General features: G+C 39.4%; 1 protein-coding gene across 10 annotated transcripts in view; it reads left to right on the top strand.

Moving 5' to 3' along the window:
- Positions 1-22508, top strand: part of esrrg (estrogen related receptor gamma) — a 243948-nt gene that overhangs the window by 167323 nt on the left and 54117 nt on the right. For all 10 annotated transcript variants that reach the window (XM_033025366.1, XM_033025364.1, XM_033025368.1 and 7 more), the window contains 2 exons: positions 10022-10434; positions 13344-13460. In XM_033025366.1, coding sequence (XP_032881257.1) covers positions 10022-10434; positions 13344-13460 — 530 coding nt within the window. The remainder of the gene's footprint in view (positions 1-10021; positions 10435-13343; positions 13461-22508) is intronic.

The raw sequence follows: 22508 nt of genomic DNA, 5'->3' as shown, positions 1-22508 counted from the left end.
CAGTAGGCATTTGGGAGACTGACCTGAGACTTGGCATTTAATGTCAATGAGCATGTAGGAATCCAGTACCAAACAGCACAAAGCTTTGCCCAATGTTTGGATCAATTCTCATGTCTGGGAACAGTAACTAACTCCCCTCCAAATATTGGCCATGAATTAACAATGAAGTCCAACTTACACATTTTAGTGAATGGTGAGGATGTGCACGCACTATTCCATTTAGTACAAATATTATGTGCCATTAACATTAAAGTTGCTGTTCCTGGCACCATAATATCCATCTATAGTGGTGCAGCGGTAGAGAGTGCCAGAAAGCCAGGTTTGTTCCTGGCCTCAGGTGCTGTCTGTGTAGAGTTTGCACGTTTTCCCTGTGGCCGTGTGGGTTTCCTCCGAATGCTCCAGTTTCCTCCCACATCCCAAAGACGTGCGGGTTTGTAGGTTAATTGGTCTTTGTAAATTGCTCCTCGTGGGTAGGGAGTGGATGAGAAAGTGGGATAACATTCAACTAGTGTGTTCAATGGGCATCGTGGACTGGGTGGGCCAAAGGGCTTGTTTCCATGCTGGATCGTTCAATCAAACAAAATTACCTTAGACGATGTCTACTTCAAGACATTTTTCTGTACCGTAACCTGAGCACTTGTTAGTAGTTTAATGTTCATAAACAGTGATGATCTTTGCTGATCAAACCCTACCTTGCCTACATGGTCTGGATGCTGCCATTTCTCCTTATGCTCTGTCACTTCATTTCAGCAGCTCAGAGGATGCAATAGGTCATGCTAGAAGTTAAGAGAACTGGATGTGATGAATTAGCTGTGGGCTGAACCTTGTGCAAAATGGTATAACATCAGGACTCGGGTTAAAGGCAGCAGGCCGTATACAGGACTTATATATGCACATTAAGCTGTTTCATCCAGGGTTACAATGAAGTACAGATATAATGTATGTTGTTACTCCGAGCTGAACAAATCCAGCTGTAGGTAATGCAGTAACATTACCGTATCAGTCTTTTATGGTCAAATTTAAAGTTTCTATTTGGAAACTTCTCTAGATTACTCACCGACTTAGAATCTATGGTTTGCATTTTTTTGTTCTGAAGTAAATATACAATCATTCAAATGTGATCTTGGGCCACTGACTTTAGCAAATGGCCTTCTTCACATTTAAGATGCTTTACAGATGGGAGTCACAGCAGCCTGCTCAGCCACAACTATCTCTGTAGGTTGATAGATGGGTATAAATCTCAACAATCCTTTCCTGACAACCAATTTATCGAATCTGATCTGGTTAAAGACATGACTTTCATACCGAAGCCAGAGGAAACTGGCTTCTATTTTTTTTTAAACGGTCTTGTTATATTTAATCAAGATCTACCTCTTAATGATATAGGTTTTAATTACAATTTTGTTTCAGCTCACTGTGACTCCTTGTAAATGTATATATATTTTTTACAGATCTAGGTTTCCTCCCAACTACATTTCCACCCCCCCCCCACACCCCGACCCTCCCCACCAACCCGCCCCCTCCCCACCAACCCACGCAACTTCATTAGCAGCCGTGATGGTTCTTAGACTGACTGACATCTTTATTACTAAATCCAAGTCTATAAAATCACCTTGTCACAGTGTCATCATAAAAAAAAAAGCAAAGGTGGTTACTGTGGAGTATCTGAAACGAAAGCTGGGACAATCAGTGTGTAAAGTCAGTTTCTTAATGGCAGTAAAATCAAATGTGCCAACAACTCCATGACTCCCCGCTGTGAGCTGACAGCATGGTGCAAGACGTTAAGGCTAAACATTCAGTTAAACAGTGATTGTGATGAAATGCCATTCTGTGCTTAGCAAAAGAGCCGAACAGGTGTAGCGTGTGGGCCTTTTATTTTGTTGAAAACTGCAGGAGCATCACAGTGACAACATATTCTGTGCATTTTATTTTCAAGGTAAGTGCAAGCCTAGTGCAAATAAATGTTTGCACCAAGCTGTGCAATAAGTCGTATGCACATTTATTAAAATCTGCTGCATGATTGCGGTATATTTTAGGTCCAATTTTTTTTCTCAAAATTTGTGAATAAGGATTTACTTGAATTGAATGGGAATGTATTTCTTATGAGTTTTTTTTTTCAAAGTCTGTTTTCCCAGACAACAATTGATTTCTATGTATCCTAATCAGTGCACAATCTCTGTTTAATGAGGATAATAGGACATAGGGCATAATTTCATTTTTATTGGAATATATCCCTTGCATTATATTTAGTCCTGTAATGAGCATCAATGCTTTGGAAGTAATCTGCGTAATAAAATAATGACAGAGAAGGCAACGTTAAAATATCACCACCAATGTAAAGGAGCACTTTCCTGACTTATTTTGCTGATACAAATATGAATGTTAATAGGTGTAAGTAAGCTAACTGCCATGACAGGGTTTTCTTTAGGCATACCGCTACTGTACATACCACTCCGACATTTAGCCTTCCTGTAAACGTTATGTCCTCTGTTCTCAGAATTTAACTATTTATCTCCCTCAGTTTCCTTGTCATCGTAAAATCAGCGGCCTCGATTGTTGGCAGCTTTTTGCTATATCTTTCCCACCAACCTTCTCCTTTCAAATTTCCTCAGATTTGGAAGAAATTCTCGACCTGAGCCACCAGCCCATTTGTAAAAACTGAAGGTCACAAATTTGGGATCATAGGCGTCTGTTTTGGAACTATGGTGAGATTACTAAGCGTTGAGGCTGCAGGTAGATAGAGCAACTTAATTAGTGACCAACCGTAGTGGGAATATTTGAATAGTTACTTCATGAACATTGTTCCTTGCTCTATTTCATTGATTTATTTCATTTGGGTGCCTCTCCTGTCAGTGCTGAGATTTTGAAGCTGTGACCAATGTGTTTTAATATCAGAAGGTTAGATTTCATACTCTTCAAGTTCTGTAAAAGAAAAATAAGGTGAGATTAACTGTGGCATGAAAGATGAATAAGGCAATAAATTATTGCATGGGGGAAGTGAAAAACATATTTTTCGGTTAGAAACTTTGATTTTTTATTTCCCATGCAATAAATTTGCAGTGTACCCTTTCCCACGTTGTTTAAAAAAAAGATATAAAAATGCAGTTACATTTATAGAAGTTACAACACAACTGATTTATATAATTGAACATGGCTGCATTCTGCAAACTGGCAGGTGTAATAGATAAAGACTTGTGAACTTTATTGTAAGTGATGGGTAACAGGCTGACCATTTGATATCTTTCGATCAACTGAAAGAAGTTGCATAATTGAGTTACAGAAAAAAATGGAGGAGGAGGGACACTTAGTGAAAAGGGAAAAGAGATACCCGTAAATATATCAGGATTCATAAAATTCAAGAAGCAATGGAATTTTACAACAGTTACTTAATCAAATCGCCTTGGTTTATATTAGATTTAGTGAGGATATTGACAAGAGTGTTTTAAGCAATGTTTCAATTTGCTATTCTTTATAGTCGGCTCAATTAAAGTTTTTCCTGCAGTTCTTCCATCCTTTTATATAATAACATTATTATTGAAGAAATTGTATCACTGCATTGTTTGACTGTGTGTAATCAAAAGTGAAAATAACACCACAGCCACGATACCAGCCCAGCATTAAAAAGTGTTTAAATTATTTATCTTCTCTGGTGTGCTGCATGATTTAACACAAATATATAGATTGTTGCAGTTTTATGCATATTGAGGATAACCTATGCATAAAGCATCATAAAGAATTTACAATATTTTAATTAACGTATGAGCAGAAATAAATTTAAACTAAAATAAAAATGCAAGTAAATTGAAATAGGTTGATAATTTTGCTCTAATAATTGCTCTCATACCGAATAAGTAGAATGCATATCTTGGCAAACACCAAGGTTGAAGGGACCTTGTCTTTCATGCAAAGTACCTTCAGTGTGCATTTGACCCTTTTAAAATTTATCCTTTTCAGACAATGTGTTAGCTCCATTATAACAAATGTAGTTTGCTTTATTGTTGTATTTCAATGGCCACTTTCTTGCCAGGAGAGTAAAATACTGCTATTGAGAGGATTGTGTGACATACAGTGCTCTCCATAATGTTTGGGACAAAGACCCATCATTTATTTATTTGCCTCTGTACTCCACAATTTGAGATTTGTAATAGAAAATATCACATGTGGTTAAAGTGCACATTGTCAGATTTTCATAAAGACCATTTTTATATGTTTTGGTTTCACCATGTAGAAATTACAGCTGTGTTTATACATAGTCCCCCCATTTCAGGGCACCATAATGTGTGGGACACATGGCTTCACAGGTGTTAGTCATTGCCCAGGTGTGTTTAATTGCCTCCTTAATGCAGGTATAAGAGAGTTCTCAGCACCTAGTCTTTCCTCCAGTCTTTCCATCATCTTTGGAAACTTTTATTGCTGTTTATCAACATGAGGACCAAAGTTGTGCCAATGAAAGTCAAAGAAGCCATTAAGACTGAGAAACAAGAATAAAACTGTTAGAGACATCAGCCAAACCTTAGGCTTACCAAAATCAACTGTTTGTAACATCATTAAGAAGAAAGAGAGCACTGTTGAGCTTATTAATTTGAAAAGGGACTGGCAGGCCAAGGAAGACTTCCACAGCTGATGTCAGAAGAATTCACTCTATAATAAAGAAAAATCCCCAAACGCCTCTCCGACAGATCAGAAACACTCTTCAGGTGCGGATTTGTCAATGACCAATGTCCACAGAAGACTTCATGAACAGAAATACAGAGGCTACACTGCAAGATGCAAATCGCTGGTTAGCCACAAAAATGGGATGGCCAAGTTACAGTTTACCAAGTACTTAAAAGAGCAACCACAATTCTGGAAAAAGGTCTTGTGGACAGATGAGGCAAACATTAACTTATATCAGAGTGATGGCAAGAGCAAAGTATGCAGGAGAGAAAGAACTGCCCAAGATCCAAAGCATACCCCCTCATCTGTGAAACACGGTGGTGGGGGTGTTAGGGTCTGAGCATGTATGGCTGCTGAAGGAACTGGCTCACTTATCTTCATTGATGATACAACTGTTGATGGTAGTAGCATAATGAATTCTGAAGTGTATAGACACATCCTATCTGCTCAAGTTCAAACCAATGCCTCAAATCTCATTGGCCAGTAGTTCATTCTACAGCAAGACAATGATCCCAAACATACTGCTAAAGCAATAAAGGAGTTTTTCAAAGCTAAAAAATGGTAAATTCTTGAGTGGCCAAGTCAATCACCCGATCTGAACCCAACTGAGCATGCCTTTTATATGCTAAGGAGAAAACTGAAGGGGACTAGCCCCCAAAACAAACATAAGCTAAAGATGGCAGAGCATCATCAGAGAAGACACCCAGCAACTGGTGATGTCCATGAATCACAGACTTCATGCAGTCATTGCATGCAAAGGATATGCAACAAAATACTAAACATGACTACTTTCATTAACATGACATTGCTGTGCCCCAAACATTATAGTGCCCTGAAATGGGGCGAGTGCATTAACACAGCTGTAATTTCTACATGACAAAACCAAAATATATAAAAATGGTCTTTATTAAAATCTGACAATGTGCACTTTAACCACGTGTGATTTTTTTTTTCTATTACAAATCTCAAATTGTGGAGTACAGAGGCAAATAAGTAAATGATGGGTCTTTGTCCCAAACATTATGGAGGGCACTGTAATGTCAAACTCTGATGAGTAGTTTCAATGTGAAGCTTCTCGTTTTCCTCTTAATGGGCCTGTCCCACTTAGGTGATTTTTCAGCGGACTGCCGCGATTGTCAAGTTGCCGGCAGTCGCCTGAAAAACTGGCAACTGGAACGGCGACTGTCAGAGTGGAACACACTCACAAACACATCGCCTCGTTTACCAGCCCGTGTGAATTTTTTAGACAGCGCTCCCCCCACTTGCCCTGTCTAAAAAATTCACACGGTGCAAACCCAAGGTGATACAGACACACACCGTGATGAACAGGAAGGTTGTCGCTGTAATTTAGACAGCTAGATTAAAAGAGGAGGGGGAGAATGGGGGAGAAGGAGTGGAGACAACTTTTAAGAAGCCAGAGAAACACGGCTGTGAAGCTCGGCGAACATTTAACGTATCCTTGGTTCTGAAAACTACTGCTTACCTTTTTTTCTCCCAATGACCCAATGAAATTCACCGGTCAGCACCGGCTACAACCTCCGAGAATCTTTGGCCTCCTGGCAACCCACCGATGGTTTGAGAATTCTCGCTACTCTCCATTGTGGCTTCAATCTAGTCGCCGCTAATTTTTCAACATGTTGAAAAATTAACGGCGACCATAATGAGACCGCGACTAGTTCCCAGAATGCGGGAACTCCTCGCGACCATGAAGGCGACTCCCCGGCAACCACCCGCGAACATATGGCGACCGTGTGACGACCGCATAGTCTCCTGCAGTTGCCTAAAAAGTCGCCTAAGTGGGACAGGCCCATTACTCTTCCTGTTATAATATCTGCTGCCTGACATTTTTAACTACCCAACTTCCAGCAGATCCCTTCTTTCGCATCTATTTACAGAATATTCGACTTTCTGCCATTAGCTGTAAAAATGCACAACCTTTATGGTGGTAATTTAGATCTTACATACACTAATTAAAATGAAAACAAAAAAAATCTCTAGGATAGCACACATTGCATATTGTTCCCCAACGTGACTGACTTTCATTTGACTAGATTTGGGCTTTTAATCCGTACCAGTGGAAATCTCTGGTTTATTTATGAAATGCTATTGTTGCACTGAAAAGAAGCATTCCCTCCTCACTACAATGCCTTAATGCAATGATGATATGTTTGCTCCGGCAGCTGACAAGCTATTGTATCATTTAGATTCCATAATGACACCTTGTCACGCTGAAATAGTCATGTTTTCCAAATCATACATTACAGCGTTGACTCCCAACATACTGAATAATCTCGATGTGATTTTTTTTTTTACCCCGCTTCCACAATGTATACATTTTGTTTCCACTTTTCCTATTTTGGCACCTTGTGTGGTGAGCACAATTAGTTCAGGTAGAAAGTGAATTACAGCTTGTTCTCCAAAGGAGAAGAGTTAACAACATAACTGGATTCATTCACTGAAGCACAAAATAATTACAGTGGTACTTTCTAAACCGCTAATCTAAAATTCAGAGGAGCCTGCTTCTTTGGTTTGGACAACTTATTCAAAGCAAGAGGGAAATATGAGAATGAAAAGAAAATTGATTCATAAGGATGGCTTAAAATAATATTCTGTTCCGATAAAATAACTTTACTGTCAGCTGCCACAAGTTCAAGATTAAATTCAATACTTTTCAAAACCTAATGTATGTATCAATAACTTGAATATAGTATTTGCAAAAATGAGTAGCTAAGGATTTTTTTAATGGCTGATATTCTGTTGAATTTAATTACTAACCTATATCCAGGACAGACCAGTTAATAAATTACTTGACACTTAAAAAAAAGGCACAATGTTATCCTGAGCTTGTGATTTACAAGCAAGAAATACAGGCATGCTGAATCTTGCCTGAATGTGGAAGGATCGGAAATTGATGCAGCTATTATCATTTCCACAATAGCAATTACATTGAATGGTTTGTAAATAGAGTTAAATACATAACTGCAGCAGTAATAGTTAGGCACTGTTTTGGACAAAGGAATTACTGTTATGTAAGGTTGGCAATATTCAAATAATTTTAACAAAATTCAACAGAATTGTTGTTGAAATTAATGGTCCATCCGGTCTAACAAATATGGTGCCATATTTTGGGGCCTGTATATTCCTTTGATATGAAGATGGAAGGGGGAACTTTTATGTTTTTCTCATAATGGATGGCTTGCTGCCTTACAAGGTGTCATAGCCGGCAACGTAGGGTTCTGTGTTAGCTTTGGAAATCACTGGAGTGCAATGAGCTGAGTGATGTCATTTTCTCCTCTTCAAAGCCCAACAAAGAAGTGACAAAACTCACTTAGCCGAGGCAGGAGAATTCAAGTCCAACTACTGACCATCTCTTCGTTTGGCAATCTGCAGGTCAAAGGCCAGATGCTGTGACGCCTCAGCTTGCAGTGTCCTCTGAAAAATATGACCGTAATACTCTTAGATATCTGTTCATAATACTCCAGAATAGATAAGGATCACAGAATGCTGCCGAGGCCATCGAAGGGTCCATTCCAAATGTCTTATCAAGCCAGCACTGCAGTAAATATGTTCACAGAATTTTCTGAATGGACAGATATCTTACTGACAAACCCAGATATTCTCTGGAGGTAGTGGAAATAACGCACAGATTGCCGTATCTTGCCAATGCATCAATTGACTAAAACCAACAAGGGATTTTTAACTTTTGTTTAGCCTCATCCCTGTTGCTTTCTTTCACTACATTGTTTTCAAATACCTGGAGATTTATTTAACTCTGTTGGCAGCATAAGTATATAAGTCAGCTACCTGACATAAGCATACTGGAGACTCCCAGCAATTGACGGAAATAAGTGGTAACATTTAAAATTAATACTTGTACCTTGCTATTAGCTAAATGAATTCAGTGAACTAATTAGTATAAATAAGGAAACAAACTAATCCTTTTTGACTGTTAAGTTTCCCGCTTTATACTTTATAGTTGCTTAATTGCATTTGGTCAATCATTTAACTGCAGCTTTTGAAAAAAATGTCTTCAACGGCTTATGGGTTGTCTTGTACTATCTAGCAATGCACTACACATTTCTCTTTGTTATTATAGAAAGGGGTTAAAGTGTCGAGCAGGTAAATGCTCTTTCTGTCCAGCTCAGTATGGTTTCAGAGAGACATTCTTTCACCAGACTCTATGAGTCAAGGACCCTGCCTGCAACAAATGTTCCTTGCAGCCAGTGCTGTTAATGAGAGCAGTAATTAATTGATATCTCTCCCATCCCTTGACTACCACTCGGGGCAAAGAGTGGGGATTAAATTTTTCCCAAGTCAACATTAGAGTGAGCAGAATGTGCATTGACTTACAACAGCTCTGTGAATTCATCTAATTTAGAGTACTTACTCTTCCACTTATTACATTGTAATTACTGCTCTCCAATACATTATGTTCACAGGCTTCAGTTGGAAATTATTAGTGCACTCTTCCTCTCTCCCCTTGAAATTCCATGGCACTATTAACGTGGACCTGGAACATCCACAACTATCTATAAATTCAGTTGTCAGGTGCTAGTTTTTATTCTGATCTGCAGTTGAATTTAAAATTAGAGGCACTAAAATTCACATTAGCCACTCGAGCAATGGAATTCTAAAAACTATATTTAACAAAGAAAACCTTTTCTGTCAGAAAAAAAGCTATTTGGGAGGTTATGATCTTATCCTTTTGTGGGTGAAGAATTGACTTATTTCCATTTTGTGCTGTCAATGCAAAATTTGATATCACTCTGCACTGAAGCCAAAGATTCGGTTGTGTTTTTCAAATGGGGGTTAATTTGTGTCAATTGAAAAATTATTAAATCAATCTTTGGGGAATTTTGCCTTTGTACTTTTTTTGTTACAACTTTTCTATTAGCATTTTGAGACAACCCACATTTAAATCTCAACGTGTTAACTGCAGTCTTTGCTTTTAAATCTTTCCGTGCTGGTTTTGTCCAGCGCATGAGTATTTAAAAAACCTTGTAAGTCTTTCTGCCATAATCCAGGGACGATTATACACAGATAGCCTATCTTTCTTTCAACTGTTCTCGCAGCGAATGTGAGAAGTCATTGCTCGGGTAGAATTTAAGTGGAAGAACTGATCTTGGGAGGGAATAGTTTGTGTGGATGGTTTCTATTCTTTCTGCCCCTCCTCCACCCGACCCCCTCCCCTGCTTTATGTTTTGTTTACCACCTGTCTCCAGTTTTGATAAACCTCTGTCGTGCCCTTATGCTGATTATGTTCGTGTAGAACAACTTGTATTGACTAACGAATGAATGATGCCTGGTCCCTTGCCTCTCAGGAAGGCCCTAAAGAATGTTGTTTTTAATTCAATGCTTTCCACAGGCTTCTCTGCAGAATGTCAGCAAAGGATCGACACATTGATTCGAGCTGCTCATCATACATTAAGACAGAGCCGTCCAGCCCTGCCTCACTGACAGACAGTATCAATCATCACAGTCCAGGTGGCTCGTCGGACGCCAGTGGGAGCTACAGCTCCACTATGAATGGACATCAGAATGGCCTGGACTCACCCCCGCTCTACACCACCACCACCCTGGGTACCAACGGCAGCTCCCGTAAACGATACGACGACTGTTCAAGCACTATAGCCGAAGACTCGCAGACCAAGTGCGAGTACATGTTGAACTCCATGCCTAAAAGATTATGTTTGGTCTGCGGCGACATAGCATCAGGATATCACTATGGTGTGGCTTCATGTGAGGCATGCAAAGCCTTCTTCAAGCGCACTATACAAGGTAATGCCCCCTTCATATTCTATCACGTATCCTTGCAATATTTGTAATAAAGGCAAAACAGAAAGCCACGTAAAACATAAAACCAAGAGAGTTTTAGCACAACTTTGCTTCAGTCAGCTTCTGTTAGTTTAGTTTAGAGATACAAGTGTGGAAACAGGCCCTTTGGCCCACCAAGTCCATGTGGACCATCACACACTAGTTCATGTTATCCCACTTTTGCATCTTACACACTAGGGGAAATTTTCAGAGGTCAATTAATGTACAACCCGCATGTCTCTGTCGCTTTGAAGCAGCAGCTGTACCCACATGCCACTCCTCCCGCTATCTCTCGAATTTGATTAATTGATCAAGCTAAATTTGTGGTTGTGGTTATCAGCTGACAAAATGAAATTTGAGCTACTAGGTTATCTGAAGATAAAGCACTTTTGCACAGATCAAACTTGGTTTTACAAACTTTACTCAGATGAGGCAAAGAGGTCAGCAGTTGTCTTTGTCAGGTAATTTCAAACATAGGAGATGTGGCCCATTGAGTCAGTACCAGTTCTCAGACACATCCCATTTCCCCACCTCCTCTACCTATTCTTTCACGCAACCTATAACAATGCCCTGGCTTTACCTACCTTCCATCCACACTTTTGGAAATTTATAGATAACAATCAACCTAATAACCTGCATATCTTCGGGAGGTGGGAGGAAACCTGAACAACGAGAGAAAATCCACACAGGCCTGGAGAAGAAGATACAAACTCCATGCACATATCACCCAAGGTCAGGTTCGCACCCAGGCCACTGATACTACAACATATCAGTGCAACCCACTGCACACTGTGTAGCCCTCCTGTTCTGTTAACTAGTTTAGTCTATTCCACAGTCCTTAACAGGGATGGTCTGATTGTTCACAATTTTTTTCATTTAGAATGACAAATTAATAAAATGTGTAATTCTGAAAAAATGGGATTATTTCAGATAAAATGTTGATTGGTAATTTTCCTTTACTATGTTTTGCTCTTAAAATACTGGATATAATTAAGCTTTGGCTACGTGTCTGTTGCTCTAAAAACAATCATTGTTCTTTTTTACTTAAATGCTCAGGTTTTCATTAATTCAAATATATTATGAAGGTATTTAGTTTCAATTTAGAAGATAATTCACCTTAAATTAGTGAATAATGTTCTAAATTAAAACTAAATACCTTCATTTTGTCATTGAACTTAGAGATTTTCATAATATCTAAAATGAAATGAATAGTTTATGTGAATTGCATTGATGATTGATTAATGGTGCATATAGTAATTAATTAATGTGAAGGGAGATTAAAAACTTGAAAATAACTTTTGACAACATTTTTCTCAGGTATCTTTCCCAGAAGTAAATGTCTCTATTAACCACAATGACCCATTTAATTTATATCTGTGTGTGTAACATCTGTACAAAGCATTGATATAAATTAAGATACAGTGAGAAGATTGAAAGATAGATGTTAGATCCAACAGGGAGCTGGCTTTCAATGGCTTATGTTCAGCTTGCATCCTCTATAAAGTGTCAATTCATTCGGAGTCAGCTCACAATTATTGTTAAGATTAAGGTACGATTTTGTATCTGATATCATGAGGTACATCTGAGAAAATGGGAGTGTTTATTCTTTCGCAACTTTGAAATCTTGGAGTTTATGTGGTGATATAACACACAATATAGTCATTGCATCAAAGCTCCTCTCTCCTGTCCTACCTGAACCTATTACATTACTGCAACCATTTAATTTCCAAGAGCTTCAAGAGGTAATTAGGTTATAATGGATTCAGTATTTGGTCACTGACTCTGTTTGTTGCCCAGCAGTTTGTGACATTCAGCATCAAAGGCTGCTGTACCGAATGGTACTGGCCTGATACATGCACCATCATCGTCCCATATGCTACATTATGTCAATCAATCCCTGTTTTCATTTACGTGGCTGTGAAGACACTTTTACAGCAAGCTACAGATTGCACATAGCAATAAATGTTTCCATAAATGGACCCCAGCAGGTTTTATTTTTCATTTTGAATATCTTTTATTAAGCAAATATAGACAAGACCAAGAGAGAATTTAATTCAAAAAAAAACTTCAGGTCCATATGTTCAAGTTATATGCTACCAAATTTACCAGTCTCTGTTCTAATAAATATAAATGCATGGTTAGAAATGTATGCTTTTTCTGGTATATGTAAACGGAATTAGGAATTTCAACAATCAATTTTTCTTTCCGAAAGCAGAGATTGTATAATGTATGCCATCTTGAATACAAGGTAAATTATAATCTCCTTTAAGCAATTGCCCGAAAGGATGTATATGTGCGAATAGATTTCTTTCCCAGACCAGTTGTTTTGCACAAGGTTTTGCATTGAGTGAGGAGTTTTTAGTATTTAGTCTCTTAGTGTTCCACTAATCTGTTATTTAATGAGGAAGCGTCGGCTCAGAGAAGGGTAGTCAATATAAATCAGTGTTTACAAAGTGTGATTAACTCTGAAATATTTCATCAGAGCTGCTGTCCCAGGTGGATGCGGTGCTAATTACAGGGAGTTGCATATGTTTCTAGGGGAATGTGATGGACCCTGAGTGCTGCTAACATGAAGTATCAAGGTTACAATTACACTCACTGCCAACCTGCCTTGTCTGCACTGGCAATTTATGCACTCTGTGCGATGACCCTCCTCTCCAGAGGACAATAAACAAAATGCATTTTCATTAAGACACTAATGTATTTAACCACAGAGGACCATGGAAGGTTGGGGAGGAGGGTAGGGAAGACAGCACAGAGGGAGAAAGAGGTGGAACATTTAAGAAATCAGATATCCAGCTATATCTCCTTTAAATGAAATGCTTCATCAGAATTTTCCCGTGACTTATCCTCTGGCCTTTATGTTACTGCAGGTAACATTGAGTACAGCTGCCCGGCGACAAATGAATGTGAAATCACAAAGCGTAGACGCAAATCTTGCCAGGCTTGCCGTTTCATGAAATGCCTAAAAGTAGGCATGCTGAAAGAAGGTAAGATGCTTCGTTGTGTGTCTTTAAATCTCCAGCTGTTTCATTTCATGTTTTCCTTCCTATGGGCACCACATTTTATACCAGGATAAAGGTAAGGAAAAGCCTTAATAGATTTACCTTTGAAATGCATTGCAAAATATGGTGTAAATGAATGCACTTACATTTCATTGTGATCCCTGCAATCATTTTAATGTGACTGAAATAACATAAGCACACATAATATTAATGTCAATATTATATGTTTCATTGATAAATCTGCAGAGGTAGGTTAAATAAATACACATCTGTTTTATATTTATTACATTCTGGTAGCTAATTTTGTAAGTTTTAACAAGCTCATTTCATGACTTTCATTGTTTTCAATTTATTTTTGAGAGGTGTTAACCGACTTCATAATGTGATGTGTAGAAAAGTTAGGTATAACTAATTATGATTGTTGTCCACAGTGGCCAGCAATTTCACCAAACTTTTTCAATTATCTCAACAATAGGATTTATGAAAGCCAATTATTTGAGTTTTACCCCACATGTATATTCAAGTACTGAAACTAATTCAATAAAGAAGCTTCATGTAAATAATTTCTTCTTCTGATTACAAGAGTTCAATTCCAAAATTCTATTTCAACAAGCATTTCATTTCATCACACAGTCACCAAGTAGAAGATTACATGAAATTGGAGATTCAATCTTGAGCTCGTGGGGGTGCAAAGGTGTTGTGGAGGTTAGGAAGGGAACTGAGTCTGTGTGGATTCTCCTAACTTAATCACACTTTTACCTTACCTGTTCTTAAAACTGTGTTTGTCACAACCATTGACTAGCCCAGCTTGCAAGCTATCTCAGAACACATGATCCTGTATCTTCAAAAAGCAAGCAAGATATAGAACGAAAGTACACAGGGAGACAGTTTCAATTTTATAAACAGACCATCGAATTAAATAGTGAAATAATACGTTGGAAGGATTTCTGCGCGTTTTGCAGGAGTCGGAAGCCTGACCTCTGCAAAAGGAGCACTCATGGTACTTTGTAATTAAATGTTAATAGTAATGGCTCTTGAAAGAGAGAGAATCCCCTTTATCACCTTCTACTAGACTGCATTTTAAAACCACCACAAATCAAATGCACATGACCTACCTTTAGAAATGTGGCCATCTTTCACGGAATAAATAAATATGAAATTGAGCTAATCCACTTCAGATACCACATTGGACTGAGAAGATGGATCATTTTACAACATAATTCAATTTATTAATGTATCTTGAAATGTTTAATGTCAGGAATTTGCAAAACAAAATTGTTGTGAAATGCTGACACAGCTAAAAGGACACTGTCATTGTAATGTCATTGTTACACTGATCTCTGCATCAAGGCTCACTCTGCATTGCTACCTAAAATACAGATGATGTTACTTCAATCTCAAAGTTATTGCCGTGCATGAAGCTTACTCCAAAACTAGGTTCTGAGAATTTTACCTTCAAACAAACGCAGCTTATGGCAAATTAAGAGCCCATTTTACATTACAATTTAAAACAATATTTTGAGTCACATTGGTTTATTTCTAAGTAATAGAAAATAATGATAAAAGCAGCATTGGTGTGCATAGAAGTTTGCAATGCTGCCCTAGCCCTTTCCATCTCTCATTCCATCCACAAATTACAAAAAAGGGTAATCAAGCTTTATAACTGGGTGCTTTTACATGTGCACCAAACACATATGTTGCCAGCATTGCATCAGCAAGTGTAGAATATAACCTTGGGAGTATTCTTTTCTGAAAACCTAAAATTTCTGATGCGGTGTGTTTAATAAACAATGTTTCATATCCCTTTCCTTTTACAAAAGTAAAACCCAGTAATGGAATTGTTTGCTTCATTCTTGCTGCGTTGCCGGCTTGAGCACCTTTGGTAGCTACTGTTTCTTCACATCTGCCAAGATAGATCTCTGTGTTACGCGGCAGAAACGCATTATGCAGGCTTGTTTTAAATGTTTTAACATTTGCTTATGTGCAAGAGTTTAGATGACAGCTCAGTAATTGATAAGGGAAGTTGGAGACAGGTCTGACGGATGTTGTGCTAGTTTTGATATGGCATCTTTCCCCAGGAGCCTTCAGACAAATAGCAGCCTTTTGTTCTACTCCCAGCCACCCATATACACATATATCAACATGGCACTCCCATTTGTTGTGATGTGGCTCAGTTTGATACCGGGGTCCTTCCCCGCGCTGGAATTACTGCTTCAAATAGGCAATTAGGGTGTCCACAATGGAAACCTTGAACACTCTGTGGCCTAATGAAGCACAAATTTGGATGTAGAACATGAAGGCATTCGAAGTTTGGATTGCCCTCTGGGAAGAAGATTGCCGTTGGGAGCAATCATACTGCACGGATACTCCTCCTTTATATATATATATATATTTTTATGAACTGCTCTCAGATCTCAGTTTTGCTTCACGGTGACAAGGAAGAAAATCTGCCATATCTTGTTAAGTTGTCATGTGTTTCTGCAGTGGCTGTTAGTTCATTTGCCAGTGCTCAAATCTGTTGCTTGATAGAAGAACTGTTGTGTTGCTTTAATATTCATCTTCTTCTTCTTCCTTGCCAATCTGCTAGTGGAGAGTGGTTGTGGATCAGCTCGTCCGTAGGTACAGGTTTCACAAGAGCCTGGCTGCCAAAGCAAGCCTACTGAGAGCAGCTGTCTAGCCTCCCCCTATTGCACTTTACCCTCTGCGGACCCTCCGAATCTTCCTGGCTCAAGACATAAATCATCATCCTGTCGCTAGTTCTTGGTTTTCGTATTATGCAATTTCTAAATTCATGCAAAGCTCTAGAACATGAAGATAAATAATGACCAACATAAAAAGATTTATTTTCTCCACATTTTAACATATCATTTTAACATTTCATCACTGCGGTAATAGCTTCAGTTAGGGACAGTATTATGATTACTGAAACTATATATATACTGTAAATATCCAAATTAATAATTGCCTTTAAATGCACTGTTGTAATTCCTGACCATGTTAATCAGTGGACCTTAATATTATTATCTACCCATATAGTTATTTGGTACCTTATATTTTAAGATAATTCAAACATTTGTGTGGTAATTTTCATTCTGTTTATTCAATGGACGTTGAGGAAGTGGCTAGTTAAAATTGGCCTAGTGATTTAGTTTCTTCCTTAGTCCTGCTCACCATTTTCAACCTGCACTGCTTATCCGACAGCAAAGACTGGTGCCTGTTCATCTGGTGGGACCTTCAATTAAAGAGCAAATCAATCTGTAAATGGCTCGATTGTAATCGTGTTTTGTCTTTCTGCTGACTGATCAGTACGCAACAAAAGTTTTTCCCCGTACCTCGGTACACTTGACAATAAACTAACTAACTAAACTAAACTAAACTTTGATTATGTTATCCTGGACTAAAATATTAACTCTGGTCCGATTGGGGGAACTGCTGTGCTTTTTGCTGTCAAGGCAATGGGGAGATGATCCATAGTCCAAATAAATATATTTTCTTCACACTTTCTCTGTTGATCAAGACTTCTCCCCAGACAGGACCTGTGCAAACCCTTCTTTTCATTGTTTTTAGATGTAGATGGTATTTTGGAAATAAAGTCACGTCGTGTAAGCTGCTGAGATCAGTACAGTGTAGTGCTCACCTTACATTCCATCCATCCTGGTTAAAATCGGGACTGTTGTGGCCAGTTTGGGTGCTGGATCTTTTTTATGGCCCTGTCACATGCATCGCTGCAAGTGGTGAGCTTTATTTGAAAATGCAGCTGGTGTCATTCAGATAGCATACTTTAAAGAATGAATACAAATTCTGATTCAACTTAGTGTAAGTTAAACCTCTATATTTGATTACATTTTTCATTTAGACTGCATTACCAAACATGCACAAATTCTATTTCACTAAAAAGGCATTTCAATTCATACTTTAGTAATTCCTATGAATCACAACCTCCAAAATCTTACTACAATTTGATAAAAACATCAGCCATGAATAGATTCTAATTGGAACAATCTGCTGTCAGATTTGCAAATCTAGGTATGGGAATTATATTGTGAGTGAGAAGTATCAGTTCAATATTTTTGGTCAACTTTACTTTATCATTTATAATTATTTTTTTCCCCCATAAAGTTTTATGATGCCATTCACTCACACATCATTGGGCTGAATTCCCCAAAATGGCTGAGCTGTAACTCATCAGCACTGAAAATCTGTTAGTTGAAAATGGGTGTTGGTCACTTAATCGTGAAGGAAGTAATTTTACAGCCCCCTTTGTTGACTGGAAGGAGCAGAAACGTTTCTAACATGCATCCTTCCTCCAAACTCTGCCCGGTGCACACACAGACCCGAAACGTCACCCATCCATTCTCTCCAGAGATGGTACCTGTCCCGCTGAGTTACTCCAGCATTATGTGTCTATCTCCCACCCTCCCAGTCATCCTGCTCCTTTCCCCTCCTTCCTACCTACTTTTCCATCCCTGAGTCCCTCATTTTCCTTTTACCCCCTCTCTTCCCTCCCCTCCCAGTTCATTTCATAGAAATTAGGTGCAGGAGTAGGCCATTCGGCCCTTCGAGCCTGCACCGCCATTCAATATGACCATGGCTGATCATCCAACTCAGTATCCCGTACCTGCCTTCTCTCCAAACCCTCTGATCCCCTTAGCCACAAGGGCCACATCTAACTCCCTCTTAAATATAGCCAATGAACTGGCCTCGACTACCCTCTGTGGCAGAGAGTTCCAGAGATTCACCACTCTCTGTGTGAAAAAAGTTATTCTCATCTCGGTTTTAAAGGATTTCCCCCTTATCCTTAAGCTGTGACCCCTTGTCCTGGACTTCCCCAACATCGGGAGCAATCTTCCTGCATCTAGCCTGTCCAACCTCTTAAGAATTTTATAAGTTTCTATAAGATCCCCTCTCAATCTCCTAAATTCTAGAGAGTATAAACCAAGTCTATCCAGTCTTTCTTCATAAGACAGTCCTGACATCCCAGGAATCAGTCTGGTGAACCTTCTCTGCACTCCCTCTATGGCAATAATGTCCTTCCTCAGATTTGGAGACCAAAACTGTACGCAATACTCCAGGTGTGGTCTCACCAAGACCCTGTACAACTGCAGTAGAACCTCCCTGCTCCTATACTCAAATCCTTTTGCTATGAAAGCTAACATACCATTCGCTTTCTTCACTGCCTGCTGCACCTGCATGCCTACTTTCAATGACTGGTGTACCATGACACCCAGGTCTCGCTGCATCTCTCCTTTTCCTAGTCGGCCACCATTTAGATAATAGTCTGCTTTCCTGTTTTTGCCACCAAAATGGATAACCTCACATTTATCCACATTATACTGCATCTGCCAAACATTTGCCCACTCACCCAGCCTATCCAAGTCACCTTGCAGTCTCCTAGCATCCTCCTCACAGCTAACACTGCCCCTCAGCTTAGTGTCATCCGCAAACTTGGAGATATTGCCTTTAATTCCCTCATACAGATCATTAATATATATTGTAAATAGCTGGGGTCCCAGCACTGAGCCTTGCGGTACCCCACTAGTCACTGCCTGCCATTGTGAAAAGGACCCGTTTCCAACCCTTTGGTTCTACATTTTCTTTCCTTTGACTATACATTTCACTCTTCTTATCTGAAACCCATTGTCTCCTTTTCACCTCCAGTTCCTATCACTTACTCCAACCATGTGCCAAACGAAACCCTCTCACCTGTATCCTTCTATCACCTGCCAGGCTTTGTCCCGCTTCTACCTCTCTGTTCCAGTTTCTCCTCCCTCTGCTACTATCAGTCTAAAGAAAGTTTATGACCAAAAACGTTGCTTGTCCATTCCATCCACAGACATTGCCTGACCCGCTGAGTTCCACCAGCATGTTGTGTTATAATTGAGTGCACCATATCTCCAACTAAGCAAACTGCCTGCACCATTCACCCCATAGCTGCCATTTAGCCTCAGCTCTGGCCAGCTCCCAAATGCCAACAATAGAATCCCCAACCATCATTCACACTTACTTGTGACGAGCACATGGTATCTCAAGATATGGTTCTACCCATGACTTGGATTCTCCAATTGATTGGAACAAATTCCCCACCACAGAGTCTCTCGGTCCCCAATGCACCAACCTCCTCTCGTAGCCTATGACCTTCTGAACCAGGCTTCCAGCCAATTGCCCTCCACCCTATCACTCATACTGCTTGTGGCTGGGAACTTCTCTTGAAGAAGTTCTTTAGTATAATTCTGCAGGAATAGTTGAGAAAACCATTCTTAGTTGAGCAAATCATAATCTCACAGCAGCCCAGCCCGATACAGATTTTTTCCCTCTGGACTGAAATCCAATCTAATACTTCACTTTGTCTATTTAAAGTCAATCTATTTGTTTTGTCCTCATTAAGATGCCAGAAAGATGATTGACTTAATAAAATTCCGGAATCAAGATATAAACAAGTTTTTTAATAAGAGCATTTTTCACTTCTCTTTCACTGACATTTACTTATTAATTTGTCAAAAGCTTTCTGTAATATGCTCCTGGCCTTTAGCATTTCTGGCAGACAAAAAAAAAACAAAGGGAGAATAAAACAACAAATGCTACCACGTACTTTATCATATCGGACAAAAGGAAGAATTTTTTATACCATTCCAAAGTTGTAAAGTAAGTCCCCATGGACTTTCTATTGATCAGGTAAGCATTTCCTGAACATGTTGTACTGTCAGGAGCTAATGGTGATTTTTGTCAAGTGTTGCCTTCTGGGAGCTTGAATACAATTAAGGGGTAAGTGTTGGTGAATATTTTCATACCCTTTGGAGGGTCTCGAGGGAGGAACTAGCAAGGGACACAAGACATTTCCAGCTGTACTACGCTTTCCACAAGTAGTTTTTTTTTCAAAAGATAAAAAGCAAACCTGCTTCTGACTGGCTGCCTTCCAAAACAGGATCCTCATTTGAATGCAGAAATGGAGAATTAATCCGCTCATGCTATTTCCCTGCCTAAAGATATTTTTATATTTCATGTCAAATGTGAAGTAAGTTGATTATATCCTTAGAACATTTATCTTTTGAACTTGCGCAGGGTTTAAATCCATTTTCTCATTTCTTTGAATGCCTCCTTTTATTGAAATAGATCCATTACTTTAATGTTCTTAAATTTCCTCAACTAATCTTTTGCAGAATAAGCAATTTATTCAGCCCAAACCCACCTATTTAAAAACAAGTTTTTGGAATTCTCATTACTGAACATAACTAGTGTAGACCAAGGCTCAAATCTGGATTGTGATGGTATCAATGCTTTCACCCAAGGCTAGAAGCATTAATTTTTTTTCTTAAATCAACCACTTTAATAGTTTCATTTGGAGTTTGAAAGGAATTGGTGAGAGAGAAAGAGAGTGTATTGCAGCCAACAGATTTTGAACCAAATGTTGTCATTGTTGTAGTTACTATCCATTTATCAGATTATAAAAGTCAATTAGATTCTGAATGTATCTTGGTGACAAATGGACAGAAGGTTCCCCACATCATCCTGTTTACTTACATTTATGTAGATTGTCGTTTCTGGTTCATGAACCCACGACAAACAGAAGCCGAATAGCATTGCAAATAAAAGCTTAGAATTGCATTTGTATTGATTCCCTGTTAATCTTACAAGATTTCCCCTCCTGTTAATATCAATATTTTTATTTTTAGGCACGTGGCTATTATATCCTTCAAATGTTATAGACTTTATTCATACACAATCTATTGTTTTTATGTTGATAATTTCCAATGGGCCAAAGCATTCATATTTTGTGAAACTGAAACTTTAAGAAAAATTATTTATTTTTATTTTTCAATTGGCAAAAGCAGTGCATTAAATTATATTTCATGAATGCATTTGATTCCGAGTTTAGATGTACAATTGAACATTCTGTTCTTTATTAATGGTTCTTTTTAATCTAATAATGTCAGAATAGATTCAAAACCTTCTGAGCAAATCATCAAATAATTTCAAGATATAGATCTTCCATATTATTTAAATTAACAAAACTTATTTTGTTTTTCATATCAAATTCTATTAAAGAAAAGGAAAATGTTAAATTACTGATTCAGTTGGAGCATCAATTAACAAAATAACAAAATCCAAAAGTAAGACTCAAATAACTATTACAGGTGCACAACCTTTTATCCGAAGATCCAAATAACGAAAACCTCCGAATAGCGGACATTTTTTCGGTCCTTGAAGAAAGGTCCTTGAAAACGTTCACCGAGGGCGGCCCGCAGAGGTGACAGCGGAACCTCCGGTCAGTCCTCGAAGAAAGGGGAACTAAATCCCCATTCATAAAAGAGAAGGTGAGGGTATATTGCGCGGGAGGGTTAATAATTGACAATATGCTGCTGCCTGCCCGCTGAGTTAAAAAGTTCCCACGGTAGACTCACGATACACAGTGTATCGTGTGTCTTGCGTGGGAACTTTTTAACTCAGCGGGCAGGCAGCAGCAGATTGTCGCTCCCTTCAGTTTCACCCCACCTACACCCCTCTGCTTCCCGGCCATATGTGTGACCCCTTCCCTCCCCTCTCCAGCTCCCCGCCCATTGCACCGGCGCGGGGGCTTTGCACTGTCTTCACGTCGGCGATACCAGCAGGTCAGTGCCAGTCACCGGAGACGTCAGGACCAACGGGACACCGACCCCCAGGCCCACTGCAAGCACGGAGATCCCAGAGACCCACAGCCAGCAGCAGCCCAGCCCCGTTCCAACTCCAGAGGAAAACTGCAAACTGGCCGGAGACGTCAGGACCACCAGAAGCCGTTCCCCGATGGGCCGCTACGGCGACAAGTGGCAGTTCGCCCACAGCCCGAGCTGCGCCCCCTCATCGGGACACCGACCCCCAGGCCCACTACAAGCACGGAGATCCCAGATCAGCAACTCCAGCCCAGCCCCGTTCCAACTCCAGAGGAACACGGGCAGAAGCTGATGGTGTGCAAGGGACGTCTTGTTCTTGGGGTCGCGCAGCTCGGTCTGTGGGCGAACTGCCACTTGTCGCCGTAGCGGCCCATCGGGGAGCGGATTC

The sequence above is a fragment of the Amblyraja radiata genome, chromosome 8, assembly GCF_010909765.2.
Source record: "Amblyraja radiata isolate CabotCenter1 chromosome 8, sAmbRad1.1.pri, whole genome shotgun sequence".
NCBI lineage: Eukaryota > Metazoa > Chordata > Chondrichthyes > Rajiformes > Rajidae > Amblyraja > Amblyraja radiata.
Note: the sequence above shows the minus strand (reverse complement) of the source record. Positions and strands in the feature narration are given on the sequence as shown.